Source organism: Miscanthus floridulus, chromosome 10 (assembly GCF_019320115.1).
Source record: "Miscanthus floridulus cultivar M001 chromosome 10, ASM1932011v1, whole genome shotgun sequence".
Taxonomy (NCBI): domain Eukaryota; kingdom Viridiplantae; phylum Streptophyta; class Magnoliopsida; order Poales; family Poaceae; genus Miscanthus; species Miscanthus floridulus.
In genome coordinates this window covers 94,438,462-94,452,575 of record NC_089589.1, presented here as the reverse complement: position 1 = coordinate 94,452,575, position 14,114 = coordinate 94,438,462, and the positions used below count along the sequence as shown (strand labels likewise).

At 50.4% G+C, this 14,114-nt stretch overlaps 1 protein-coding gene and 1 pseudogene across 1 annotated transcript; one reads left to right on the top strand and one right to left on the bottom strand.

Annotated features, from left to right (window-relative positions):
* Positions 1–313: 313 nt before the first annotated feature.
* LOC136489061 (bisdemethoxycurcumin synthase-like) lies at positions 314–13,980 on the top strand (annotated as a pseudogene).
* Positions 5,438–6,489, bottom strand: LOC136485188 (uncharacterized). Its single transcript, XM_066482120.1, has 3 exons — positions 6,195–6,489; positions 5,910–6,107; positions 5,438–5,715 (listed from the first exon to the last, which is right to left on the bottom strand). The coding sequence occupies exons 1-3, from the start codon at positions 6,360–6,362 to the stop codon at positions 5,611–5,613; spliced, it is 471 nt and encodes a 156-aa protein (XP_066338217.1). The 5' UTR covers positions 6,363–6,489; the 3' UTR covers positions 5,438–5,610.
* Positions 13,981–14,114: the final 134 nt, after the last annotated feature.

Genomic DNA, 14,114 nt, shown 5'->3' with positions numbered 1-14,114 from the left:
ATGCAAGACATCTACATCATCTTTCACTAATAGTTATATAATGCGACTAACTTCCAACCTCTTAATGGAAGCTAAGCACGTCATCTCAAGTTCTCTTAGTGGCATGCAAGTCAGCTAGTGTTGTTTAGTACTATAAGATAAATAGACGTATAACAGTAAAATAAGGTAACATACGGGTACGCACCGCTATTTAAGGGGCCAAAACCAGCAGAGCCTCGCTCAACGCAGTATATATACAGGCTGCTGCTCTATCTCCATCGTCATATATATCTCAGACGGACCCTTCAGCCATCGTCAACGTCGTCACGCAGCCATGCAATCGGCGAGCTTGGCACGCGGCAACAGCCGCCTCCACACAGCGGCTGCAACCTGCCCTTCCATCGCCCTTCGTCCTGGCAATCTAAGGTAACTAGTGTAGTACTACGGAGCTGTCAAGTGTCTGCATGTCTTGATTATCTGAAATTTTATTCTTGTTATATATATACATTCAGCAGTATTTCTATATTGAATTAGAATCGTTGGACGTTTAATTTGCTTTTTTTCCCCTATCTACAATCGTGAAAGATGTGGATCGCCGCTACGGCTAGTTCGCGGCGTCCGCTCGTTGAGTCCTACATCAGCAGGGCCAGCTGATCAGCAGGAATCTCACAGGTCCGCCAGAATATCTCTGTATGCATATCACCGATTGTCTCTTCCATCTTTTGCATATTTCTCTTCTCAATTAACGAACGACAGGTGACAGCTTTACTAGCTGTGGGAATAAGCAGTATAGCCGGCGCACGTTGGCGGAATCCATCAGCTATCATGTATGGAGAAGTCGCACAGCCAGCGGAAGGGAGTCATATGACTTTTGGTGGCACCGGACGGCTGGTCACCGCCTCACCGGTGTGAGCGGGAAGGGCATCGTGGGCGGATGGCGGCATGGGATGTTGGGATGGGAGCGAGGGAGGGGCGGCACAATCTGCCTAGCGTTAGTATGTTACGAAGGGGCACTAATTATGGCGACCAAAATAGCGCCAGAGCCTAAAACACACGTGCTATCTGCACCAGATTAGAGCATCTCTAGCGCTAGTACCTAAAACAGGTCTCCTATTTTTTATGGAAGGGTAGCCACACGTTTTGATACACTACTCATTTTTTGTTGTTTCTGCTAGCAGCACTACCTAAAACAGGCTCCCTAAATCCATCCTAGTAGTCTACTAGAGAATGACATGTCGGACCTATATGTCATCCTCTTCCATCTCACATCGCCGTAGAAAAACTCGGCCATCTCCCTGTAGGCTCGCCATGGCCTCCGGGGAAGAGCCGACGGAGGACGTGGGAAGAGCTGATGGGGGATGGGAGAGGAAGACGGCGTGGTGCTCCCTGGGGACATGCTACGGCCTCTAGCGGGGCGCTCCCTGTGGACTGGCCATGGCCACTAGCGGGTCGAGCATCCTCCGAATGGAGGCAACGGCGGGTGGTCGTGGCGGCGGGGAGGATGCACGACAGGCCGGCAGTGCTGGAGAGGAGTAGTGGACCGGGGGCAGCAGCGACGGACGCACTCGCGAGCGGTAGCCCACGGAGGGGAACAGCCAAAAAAAAATTATGTAGCTTTCTGTTGGACCAACAAAATTGGACAGTGGAGCGGAAAAGTAGGGGGGCCAAAAAAAATAGAGGCCCTAGTAGGTACCATGTTGGTGTGGATTTTTTTCTCCTCCACTCAAAAGTAGAGTAGGGCCATGTTTAGGTAGCCTGTTAAAGATGCTCGGCTCACAACCCAAATTTGAGGAAGAGATATTGGTTGGTTTAAGGTGCTGTTAAATCTGAGAGGTTGAGTAGCAAAATGGCTGGAGGAAGACTTTTTTTATACACCTTAATGTTTATTATATAGGGGTTTAAATAAGAATGTCCTTGGAGATTATCAGTTTGTAATATTTTCATTCATTCAAAAGAGAAGGGCATGCAAGAAGTACAGTACATGCTGTTTGGAGGCCCGGCCAAACACATCAAACTTTAGCCAACAAGTCCGCTCAGAATCTTTTTGAAAATATAAATAACGGTTTTATATATTTGCAGACCCTGACTAGAAAATTTCTACCATAAATAAATTTAAAGATTTCATAAAATTTCGGAAGAGAATAGTAAACGATAATTTTTGGTTTTCTTACGTAGATTTTATTTATAAATAAAAATGCATGTTTGTTGCAGCGAATTCCGGCAGCAATGGCGTAACGGCGGCCCTGCGTGTGTGCTCGGCGTCGGCACAGCTAACCCTGGCAACTGCATTCATCAAGATGACTACACTGACTGGTACTTCCGTATCACCAAGAGTGATCATCTAACACACAACAAAGCAATCATGAAGAAAATGTGTAAGTGATTTACTTTATTCCATTCTCATGTTATATACAGTATCTCCTTGTACTAGAATTACCATATCAGATGACTGCACAAAAATAGATACAGGGAGTACGTAGTTGAGTAGTACAACGCTCTAAAATAGTTTTACAAACAAATCTGCTTACTAGCTGAATGCTAACATAGAAATGCTTCTACAACCACCAGGTGAAATCTTTCAACCGGTAAGTTGTGTTGGGGCTTAGTCCCACATCGTGTAGCGATGGTGGGGGAGCACAACATATAAGGCAGAAGAACCCTCACCTATAAGACTAGTCTTTTGGGTTGAGTAAAGCTCAAAGGCCTTATATGTTGTCAGCTCCGGTGGACCTGTGACCTATGGGAGCGTAGGCTCGTGGTAACGAGCCGGGCCGGCTGTAAGCCAGCTCCAAGATCGTGAACTCAGGTGGTCACCATCGGTTCCAAAAATTGGTATCAGAGCCCATGGTCAAAAAAAAACTAAACCTGATAAAAAAATCTCGAGCGTCACATATGGCGGGGGCACCCCGATGTGTGACTTAGGGGGAAATTGTTGGGGTTTAGTAACATATAAGGCGGAAGAACCCTCACCTACCAGACTAGTCTTTTGGGTTGAGTAAGGCCCAAAGGCTTTATATGTTGTAGCTCCGGTGGACCTGGGACCTATGGGAGCGCAGGCTCGTGGTAACGAGCCGGGCCGGCTGTAAGCCAGCTCCAAGATTGTGAACTCGGTGGATCGTGAGCCCATGGTAAAAAAAAGCTAAACCCGATAAAAAATCTCGAGCGTCACATATGGCGGGGGCACCCCAATGTGTGACTAAGGGAGAGATTGTTGGGGTTTTGTCCCACATCGTGTAGCGATGGTGGAGGAACACAACATATAAGACGGGAGAACCCTCATCTATAAGGCTAGTATTTTGGGTTGAGTAAGGCTCAAAGGCCTTATATGTTGTAGCTCCGGTGGACCTGGGACCTGTGAGAGCGCAGGCTCGTGGTAACGAGCCGGGCTGGCTGTAAGCCAGCTCTAAGATCGTGAACTCGGTGGTCACCATCGGTTCCAACAAGTTGAAAGAATACGTTATCATCAGCATGTCAGTAGAGTTTACTCTAATTTTTTGTTTGTTGGCGTAGTATTGAGGCCAGAGGCTTAAACATCATTTAAATGGTAAATTCAGGGCGACCATGTCATTTAGACACGAAGGCCTTTGTTTGGATATAGTCGGATTCGCATCAATTCATACGTGTTGGGTGGATTGGGATGAAATTTAAACTAAATTCCACTCCAGCCCACCACAACACATGTGGATTGACATGAATCCGATAACATTCAAATGAGGCCTAAATAGTCTTCACCATCTAAACCGTAAGAAAATGGTCTGAGTGGATGGATTAGCGAAAAATCTGATTACATAGATCAAACTGCCGTTCTATTTAGTCAGTAGGAGGATTTGTGCACCCACGTCAACTTGCACAACGAGTTCAACGTACTAGTCATTCTCTGTGCCAAGATGATATCAAAGCCGACCCTCTTTTAAGCATAGGTAACAGTACCTCCCTCATGTCATCTTCTACCTCCTTTTTATCTTCAATCTCCATCCCATCACCCACCCCACCCCACTGCTGCCTGCCTCACCAACCACACGGGCTAGCGGCGTCCCCCTCACCGGCCACGCCATCCACCAGCATCCATGCCACCAGCTGCGCCGCCCACAGCATGCCCACTCTCGCTCCTCCTTCCCACTGTCCCCGACTCTCAACCAGAGGAGCAAGATGCCGCTTTTCTCACCCTCACCACTGGCTTTTCCCAACCGGTTGTCCACTGCCGCTCGCTAGGTGGTACCCTCGCCGCCTTGCTCACTGCCCCACAAACCGCCACAATCAGACCCATCACTTCTAAGCAAGGAAGACACAAGAGATGTACCAAAGCTGCAACCCCTAACCCTAATGCTAAACTCTACTACCATATGCCGCCACTAGCCACGCCACCCACCATCCACCCCGCCACTCCACCCCAGTCCTCCCCTAACATGACTCCGAGCCGATGAAGTGGCACACACCACCCATTGTCTTTCCAATCGCTCATCAATATGCGTCTGCGCGTTGGCAAAGGGATATGGCGCTTGATTTTTTATGAAGCGATGGAACAATGTCTTTTCCAAAAAATGGTTCTCTGTCGATCCAAAGACTACTAAATGATCGGAAGTGGGCATGGAGATGCACCTTGGTGCCTTGCGGTGGTTAGGGGCTTGGTGGATTTATGCTACTATAGGAATTAGCCATTACTCTCTCTGTTCAAAAAAAAAAAAGCAATTTTCACTTCCCAATGAGTTTGACCAAATTTTTACAAAAATATTACTAAAATTTGTGATACCAAATAAACAACATTAGATTAGTTATGAAATATATTTTTATGGTAAACCTATTTGAAGATATAAATATTCACTACTGGACGCAGGGTCTTTGCCGAGGGCCTGAAGCCCTCGGCAAAGGCTCTTCAGCCGTCGGCGAAGGATTTGCCGAGGGCAGCCCTCGGTGAAGAACCCTCGGGAAAAAAAAACGTCGGCGAAGGACTCTTTGCCGAGGGCCTTTTATCGGGCACTCGGCAAAGTATTTGCCGAGGGCTAACGGCGACCCTCGGCAAAGTAAAGTAGCCGTTAGGGACGCGGTTATTTTCCACGGCTTCTTTGCCGAGGGCTGACATACAGGCCCTCGGCAAAGACCTATTTTCTTTTTTTTCTCGGAATTTCTTTGCCGAGAGCTATATCGAAGGCCCTCGGCAAAGACCTACGTTTTTATTTTTGTCTCGGAATTTCTTTACCGAGGGCTGTGTTCAAAACCCTCGGCAAAGACCTACTTTTTAATTTTTCCTGGGAATTTCTTTGCCGAGGGCTATGGCTAAGGCCCTCGGCAAAGACCTGTTTTTAATTTTTCCTGGGATTTTCTTTGCCGAGGGCTATGGTCAAGGCCCTCGGCAAAGACCAGTGAAAATTTTCAACATTCCACCTGTTTCTTGCTTTCCATGCAGACAAAAAATATATATATATATATATATTCAACAGCAGAAATATCCCACAAATATCACAATCATCACATATATCTCACAAATATCACATATATCTCACAGATATCACATGTATCATCACAAGTCCAAATTCAACAATTCCATAAGTCCACAATCTAACTCAAGTGTCAAGTCCACAAGTTCAAATCCGACTGAGGCTGGCCAACCTCTCCAACCGTCTGGCCTCTGCGTCACCAACCTTCCCAACCGTCTGGCCTCTGCGTCGAGGGTGGTGTAACGAAGCCTCCAGAATCAGGTGACGCACGAGGGGGGTTATTGGAACCCGCCGACTGAGGCTGCACAAACAATTATATGCTTATGTGAGATTGCAGTAATTATTCTAGGACTACAGTTTTAGTATTTAGACAGAAACCTATCAAAATTTTTATAGCTAGTGTTGTCTGGGTTTCTATGTCATACAAGCAAATCAGTAGCTAGTGTTCTCTGGGTTTCTATGTCACACAAGCGAGAAGTGAACTTTAACGCTTACAGGAGTAGCTGCAAACGCGTGCGGCACCTGAGGCGGAGGAGCTGACATCTGCACAGGCACACCCGTCTTCTGCCCAAGAGCTTGCATGATTTGCATCATTTCTGCAATCCTGACCTCCTGGGCCTGCCGAGCGGCCTGCTCAGCCTCCAGCCGAGCAGTGAGGGCCGTGATCTGCGCCGTCTTCTCGTTGTTCTGGGCCTGCAATATTGCACTCCAATATTTCAGTAATGCAAAACTAACTCAAGTGTGAGAATATTAATTTACGACGAGTAAAACAATAATTACCTCGAGCGCATCGACCCGCTGCAGTGTCGGAGTAGGCCGTGAGCGTATGGGCTGGCTGGAACTCGTGCTCTGTGCTCGGAGCTGGCTCAGAGTGGGAACAGTGGTGGGGTCGATGGCGGCGTTCGCAATCCACGTCCGGCCGTGCTTCCTGCCGCCACCGAGCCTCATGATGGCCTCGGCATCAATGGGCTCGGTGCGGACGTCGTACTCTGGCCCGTGCCGCTGCTGTACCGCCGACGTGTACTCCTGGACTTTAGTGTACACGTTAGGGTCGGAGTATGCCTCGCGAGGGGCAGCCGGGGTCCCAGGTGACGTCGCCGGCCACCCTGGTCTGGTGGGACATAGCCCACGCCGTGAACATCGAGACATCCTCGTCCGGGTGCGCAGCCTCCTGCGAGAAAGGCGGCAGGTGGTGAGCAATCAGGCATACGTTAAGCGTGAAACTAAATAGAAGAAAAATCACTTACATATGCCGATTTGAATCCGGGGAGACTCCTGCTGCCTTGATGGTGAGTGGCAGCTGGCCTGAGCATACGCAGTGCCCGCTGAGACTCGTGCTTCTCTATGTAGGCCGGCGTGAACCACCTAGCCACGATCATTGTCCAGGCGTCGGCATGCGCTCGACACCACCAGGGAATCACCTACATGTCAACGAGTGTTTGACATATATGAAGATGAAATTGAACATATTTAATTCAAAAACAAAACAATATCAATGTTATTCATGTACCTCAAGGTACTGCTCCTGGGTCAGCGTCATCTGTCGAGCCTCCCTCTTGGTGACTGTCATTCTACGAGCCGACGCGTAGTAGTCTATGTGGGCCTGGACGCGCGCCTCATGAAACATGTCGGTGACATACTTCCTACAGGCTGCATGCGCCACATGATCAGCGAGGCCCTCGGTTCCTTCTTCGGCCCTGAAAAACCTCTGCATAAAAGATGATATATCCAATCGTTATTTGAAAAAAATAGAATTCAATGTGAAGGATTGATTAATGTTGTGCGAGAGGAACTTACCCAAAACTCAGCAAGTATCCGCTCCTGCTTGTTGCGGTACTGGTCGTCCTCGCCCAGGGCGTACCTCTCCCACGTGTAGGCTGGCTCTCGGGCCTTCGACGGCAACTCCACAATGCCGGGGAACCACTTCCGACACAACACACCCAAGACGGTCGCGGGAGATCGCAGAGGAGTACCTGACAACACCTCCCAAGCCCTGCACAAGTAAGAAGAAAATTTATCAGTTTCTCTTTCGATTTCAAACATATCATATGAAGTAGTTGTGATATCATTTATATTTACTTACTTGGGCGGCACAGGGCGAAGCACTGGACGGTTCTGAGGAAGCGGAAACGAAGGGAGCTTCGCCGGGCCTCGCTGGTAGACACCCGACGCCTCGCCTCCCTCGTCCTCGGGCGCCGCACCCTGCTCCTCCTCGACCTCCTCCTCCTCCTCCGTCGGTGGCACGGGCTCAGGGGGCTGAGTCCGCTGCCTCCTACCACTGCCTCCTGTCGTCTGCCTCCCCCTCCTCCCGCGGCCTCTTGCCGTTGTCCCTCGTCCTCCCGCTGCCTCCTGCAACTGTCCCTCGCCTGCCTCCCCCTCCTCCGGCGGCCTCCTCGCGTAAGCCGAGGGTGTGTCACGTCGTGGCCGGCTACTCGCCATCTTTGATCAATCACCTGCACGCACGAAGAATGAACAAGACTTGTTAGTACACATATTAGAGACTGAAAATAAATAAACAAAATATAAATGAAAATAAATAAACAAGACATAGTATTACATGTATTACGAATAATCTTCATGATTGGGATTATAGGTCTCGTCATCACTGTCAACATTATCCAAATAGGCAACACTATCTGAGGGTTCTATGTTATCGTCCTCGTCACTTGCTACAAGTAATCGCTCAAGCATTTGTATGTCCTTGGCATTTTGCACCACATCTCCATCGTCCTCGTCATCAACTGTTTCGTTGTCTACTTCCATTTCGAGGGCCTCGGGTAGGACTATCTGAAGCGTCCCCGGTAGCCCATCTTCCTGATAGAACTCTCCATCATATGTGTTTGTGTTAAAGTTGTAATCGTCATCGTTAGGGGTTGGTAGTTTGCCGTGTGGAGAAACCTGGTGCACAATAGCCCAACCCTGAAGCTCCTGTTTGGCTTGGTTGGCATATCTCGTGTAATACACCTGCACGGCCTGTTGAGCCACAATGTAGATGTCTTTTCCCGGATAAACGGAATCTTCTCGCACCTCGACTAGCCCAAGATGAGGGGTCAGTCTCGTTTCGCGAGGATTGAACCAATGGCATTTGAACATGACAGGTTTAAGAGGTTTGTCACCATCAAATTCTAGTTGGTAGATCTCCTCAACTCTTCCATGGTAGTCGAGACCATCAGTGCCAGGCGTACAAACTCCGCTATTTGTGGTTTTCCGATTGGGCCGGGTTTGCTCGTATCTTGTTGTGTGGAAACGATAACCATTCACGTCATATCCGGTAAATGACTTCACCCTAGCTTGGCAGCCGTTCGCAACTTGTTTCAACTCATCACTCATGGACGAATCGGTTTGGGCCTGCAAGCTCAAACATGATAGATCGTTATATTCGAATATCGAATGTACAAGCTAAATTGGACATTACCTTTCGTTTAAACCAAGAAATGAAATCAGGCCTATCCGCTCCCGCGCCCCGCGATAGAAGGGTGTCTTGTTCCTGCGGGGTAGGATCCCTAGGTTCATGCCAGGATTCACGAACAAATTCCCTGTTGGAGCGAGAATCAATAGGGTTGGACGTTGAATAGTAACGACGTATTGAAACAAGATCATTGAGAACTTACTTGATGAAAGGTTGCACCTCAGTAACGTTATTCAACACGTATAACATGATACTGCGCCACTCTTTATTTGTCAAGATCATAACGGTCGATCCACTTGTGCTACCGAGTTGTCCTTGGAAAAGGCCGAGGGTCGATTCATTTTCATCAGCATTGTAACGAGGGAGTGGATTTTGATTGCTAGGAAGGTTCGGCTTGTAGTACAGCGTTGTGAAGTAGGCCACCTCCTCCCGCAGGTATGCCTCTGCAACGGAAGCCTCAATTCTGGCTTTATTTGTACATTTCTTGCGAACAGTCTTTAGTCCTCTCTCGACTGGAAAGCACCAACGAAACTGCACAGGCCCCCCCAAACGTACTTCAGTGGGAAGGTGCACGATCAGATGCTGCATCGACAAGAAAAAGCCGGGTGGGAAGATCTTCTCCAGCTTACAGACCAACACAGGTGCCACCTTTTCCAATTCCATAGCGATGTTCCGAGATATCTCCTTAGCACACAGCAGGCGAAAGAAATAGCTCAACTCTGCCAACACTTTCCAGACATGCTCAGGGACGTATAACCATGGTAGATCCTCTCTGATACGATCGGCTTCACCATGGTAGATCCACCGGTGGTAGCCCGGCGTATAACCATGGTACACAAGATGTTTACCCATGGTCTGCTTGTCCACCCTTCTCCTGTTGTCACAGTGGCTGCACGGACACCAAACTAGAGAATGCCCTTTAGCTACACCCTCGCCAAATGCATGTTTCAAGAAGTCATCTGTCCTCTTCACCCAATCCACGTCGTAATCGTTTCGACTTCGTCGCCCCGTGTACATCCACTGACGGTCCTCCATCCTTTGACAAATACATCACCGAGTAACGTAACCATCAACTGCACCTAGCCGGTGTTCCTACTGTCTAATAGGTGAGGATAGATCCTAATCCCACCCGCGTATGCGTAGATGAGGTCAGTTTCCATGCTCCGCTCCTATCCGAGACAGAATTTCGGCAGCACCTCTCCGATGTTCTCCCAATACACGTCCTGCAAAGAAGTTTGTGTATTCGGAGAACAATGGGGAGGTGCTGCCGAAATTCTGGCTCGGATCGGAGCGGAGCATGGAAACTGACCTCATCTACGCATACGCGGGCTGTCCAAAAAACGTGGACAATCCGAAACAGATACGGTCAGATACACACAGTGATCTGCATGCCTCCAACCGTATCTCTTTCGGACGGGAGACGCCTAACTGGTTTACGCAGTCTACGACAAAGATACAGGAGTAGAGGTTGTTTATACCTAAGGTGGCGGTGGAGACAGGGTAGCGGGGCAGTGGCGAGTCGGGGCAGTGGAGAGTCGCAGCGCCGACGAGGACAATCGACTACTTTGAAGCTCCTTTGACGTCCTTTGCTCTGCAAAAAAAAAGGGTATAAGTTAAAAATTTCGGCAGAACCTCCCCTGTACGGGGAGGTTTCCAAAACCTGCAAAAAAAATCGGCTCGATGGCCAACACCCACATTCACGGCACAAAGGCCGACACATCAACAATGGGAGGCACGAAGGCCATCCACATCAAAAAACGGCGCGATGGCCGACAACCCATGGTTTTACCTTCTACTCGACCGAGGGACGGGGAAGTGAAGGTGACGGCAAGGTCGTCCAGACGAGGCCGTTATCCAGAACCACCTGCATTGCATGCCCAAGTAATTGCTTCAAAACATGACCCGCTTAGACAGTGAATAAAACAAGTGCAACTGCAGAAAAGTACTGAACCAGTAAATCCTAAATTTACACGCTCTACTAGATCGATGCTGATTAATAATCAGTATGTACTTAGTAGCTTAATGATTAGTCAGTGGTGGGTCCACGACGACTAACTGTCAGTAGCCCTAACGGTGGAATCATTGCAAGGGGGCGACCTGCTAGCTAGCTCGGAGCAGAGGGCTCACATCACATGCACGGTTCCGGGGCAGCCTGGCATGCAAGACTGGCCACATGTGCAATGTGTTCATCAGCGTACTTTCATTTCGTTAATTATCATGCCAATAATCAAACACCTACTTGTAACGGTTAGCTAGATTAATCATAATGAAAGGCAGTACATCATAATGAACAGAGTGCAAGAACCAAGAAGACGTCAAGGTGACCGGCAGGTTGGCCGCAAGGAGGCACACGTGTTTGTGCCCCTGTGCGGTAGGGGGCTACCTAGGCTAGGCGGCGAGGGTCATGTTCTTGTCCCAATGAAAGCGCCATCTTTGTATTTGGCTTCTATGGGAACTGGACCATCCAACACTAGGTGGAGGGCTCGAGGCCAAACACCATTGGAGGCTCAGCGTTCGATGGACCGACGGACAAACACAACAACAATCACATCGTCAATGTCTACTATAACATTTGATATTTTTATATAATAAAAAATATCAACATTTTCATTTATAATCTTAAGTTTTTTTAAATGTGATCTTCACAAAGTTACCTTGTGCCTCTAGGGTAATGTTTTTTTTTTATGAAACTCTAGGGTAATGGTGGTGCTGAGTGGATTGAGTCTCACGGACATATTGAAACTGATGTGCATTATATGATGCTAGACATCATGGAAGTAGTACTGTAGGTTGAGAGATTTGCTGTCGATGTGTTTGAACTTCAACAATTTATAAATAGGTTGAGGGATTTACTGTAGGTTGAGGGGCCGACGGGGGAGCGGCGTCGGCGGCCCTGCGCGGGCGGAGAGCGAGCGCGCGGCGGCCTGCGCGGCGTCGGCGAGCGAGCGCCGCGGCGGCCTGCGCGGCGTCGCGGCGTCCGCGCGGCGGCGTGGCGCCGTGCGTGCGGCGGCGGCGGCTGCGCGGCGGCGGCGCGGCAAGCGCGCGGCGGCGGCGTCCTCGCGGCGGCCGAGCGCGCGGTGGCGTGCGCGGCGGCGGCGGCGGCTGACCAGCGGCAGTGGCGGCTCGGGCGGGCGCGGCTTGGGATAAGGCCGCCCGCCCGGCCGTTCCCTTTTTTATATGGGGGCCCTCTTTGCCGAGGGCCTAGATCCAGAGCCCTCGGCAAAGATTTTTTTATTTTTTTTATTTAATTTCTTTGCCGAGGGCCAACATCCAAGGCCCTCGGCAAAGATGTTTTCTTTTTATTTCCGCCGGCGCCATCCCGTTCAAAATATTTGCCGAGGGCCTGTACAACGGGCCCTCGGCAAAGAGTTTTATTTTTTTATTTCCAAATTCTTTGCCGAGGGCCTAACGCCGAGCCCTCGGCAAAGGCTGACGGCCGGTGCCGCCGTCACGCTCGGCCGAGGTCGCCGAGAGGCGGTACTGTGCCGAGGGCCCGACCCTCGGCAAAGGTGGGCCTTTGCCGTGGGTCGTTGATTGCCGAGGGTCGGGCCCTCGGCGAACGAGCCGTTGCCGAGGGCTAAGATTCGCCGAGGGCGGCCCTCGGCAAAGAAACGATTTGCCGAGTGCCCGAAATCAGGCCCTCGGCAAAGTCTTTTGCCCTCGGCAATGTTGCTGTTTCCAGTAGTGATTAATGCTATTTTCTATAAATTTAGTCAAACTAAAGAAAGTTTGACTCATCGCAAACCTATAATTATCGCCTCCTTTTTGGGTTGTTAGGCTTTTATTTGGTTGTGGCTATTCATTTTGTTACAAGGGCATGAACATATTAATATGAAATTACAAGACACGGATGTAACAAACAATTTATTTCTATTTTTAATACAATGACACCCAATTCTACTGTGCAAGAATATGCAACTGGTTTTGTGCAACTTTGTATGGTATTAGAGCCAAAGGCGACGACCTCTCGAGTGAAAAGTTTAGCAGCAACGATGGCAATTAGAAATGCACTTACCATGGTGTCTTGTTTACATGTCTCTCAGGTGAGAAGATGAAGGTAAAAAAACGCTACCTGCTAGTCAACGAGGAGCTCTTCCATGAGCACCCCGAGTTCTTGGACCCTGCAGCCCCAACTCTGCCCGGCAAGCTAGCCGTCGTGGCCAATGTTATGCCAGGACTTGTGGCTGCTGCCGCAGAGAAAGCCATCGCCGAGTGGGGCCGCCCGGCCGGAGACATCACCCACCTCGTCTTCGCCACCAGCACCAGCGCCCAACTGCCCCACATCGACCTCCGCATCGCATCTCTTCTCGGGCTCAGCGCCACCGTGCAGCGCACGGCGATCTGCTTCCACGGCTGCAGCGGCAGCTCCGCCGGGCTCCGCATCGCCAAGGACATCGCCGAGAACAACCGCGGCGCGAGAGTCCTCGTCGCCTGCGCGGACATGTGGAGCGTCATGGATGGCTACGCCGCCGTCCCTGACGCCGCCCAAGAACGCTACGGGATCATCGGCCGCGCCCTTTTCGGCGACGGCGCCGGCGCAGTGGTCGTCGGAGCCGACCCGCGGGCAGGCGTTGAGCGCCCGATCTTCGAGATGGTGTCGGCGTCGCAGGCCACGCTGCCCGGCTCGGACCGCGCGCTCGCCGCCGAGCTCACGAAGGACGGCATGGTGTACCGCCTCGAGTTCGGCGAGCTGGCGGCGCAGGTCGGCGGCAACATCGAGCGGTGCCTGGTCGACGCGGTGTCGCCGCCGCTCGGCATTGGTGGTGTTGGCTGGAACTGGAATAACCTCTTCTGGGTGGTGCACCCCGGTGGCCCCGCGATCATGGACATCTTCACGGAGGCTCTGGGGCTAGAGCCCGGGAAGTTGGCGGCCAGCCGGCGGGTGCTCAGCGAGTACGGCAACATGACTGGCCCGACTACGATCTTTGTCCTCGACGAGGTGATTCGCCGTGGCCAGCGAAACCACGAGGAGGGGAGCTGCGAGTGGGGCCTCATGGTGGGGTTCGGCCCGGGGTTCACAATCGAGGTGATGGCGTTGCATGCGTGCAATGGTAAGTCCGTCCGACAACAAGACTGAAGAGTAGTTTGTACTTTGTAGTGGGAGCCATTGCGCGGAAAGGGAAGCTGGAAACACTGTTGTTCTTCCCACTACATTGATAAGTCACAAGAACAAGATGTTCAGTCATCAATACATATATGTTCCTGTTGTGTAACTAAACGCATGCATGAATTCTACATGCCTCACGGAAGCAGCCTTTTACTTGTGTGTCAGTACGTTTACTTCTTCCCTG

Bases quoted from the DNA above. Each gene is read 5' to 3' on its own strand.
- LOC136485188 (XM_066482120.1), bottom strand. From the start codon at position 6,362: ATGAGGCTCGGTGGCGGCAGGAAGCACGGCCGGACGTGGATTGCGAAC. The intron at 6,108-6,194 runs GTAATTATTGTT...GCAATATTGCAG, and splicing joins AGCGGGTCGATGCGCTCGAG to GCCCAGAACAACGAGAAGAC. The intron at 5,716-5,909 runs GTAAGCGTTAAA...TTGTTTGTGCAG, and splicing joins ACGCGTTTGCAGCTACTCCT to CCTCAGTCGGCGGGTTCCAA.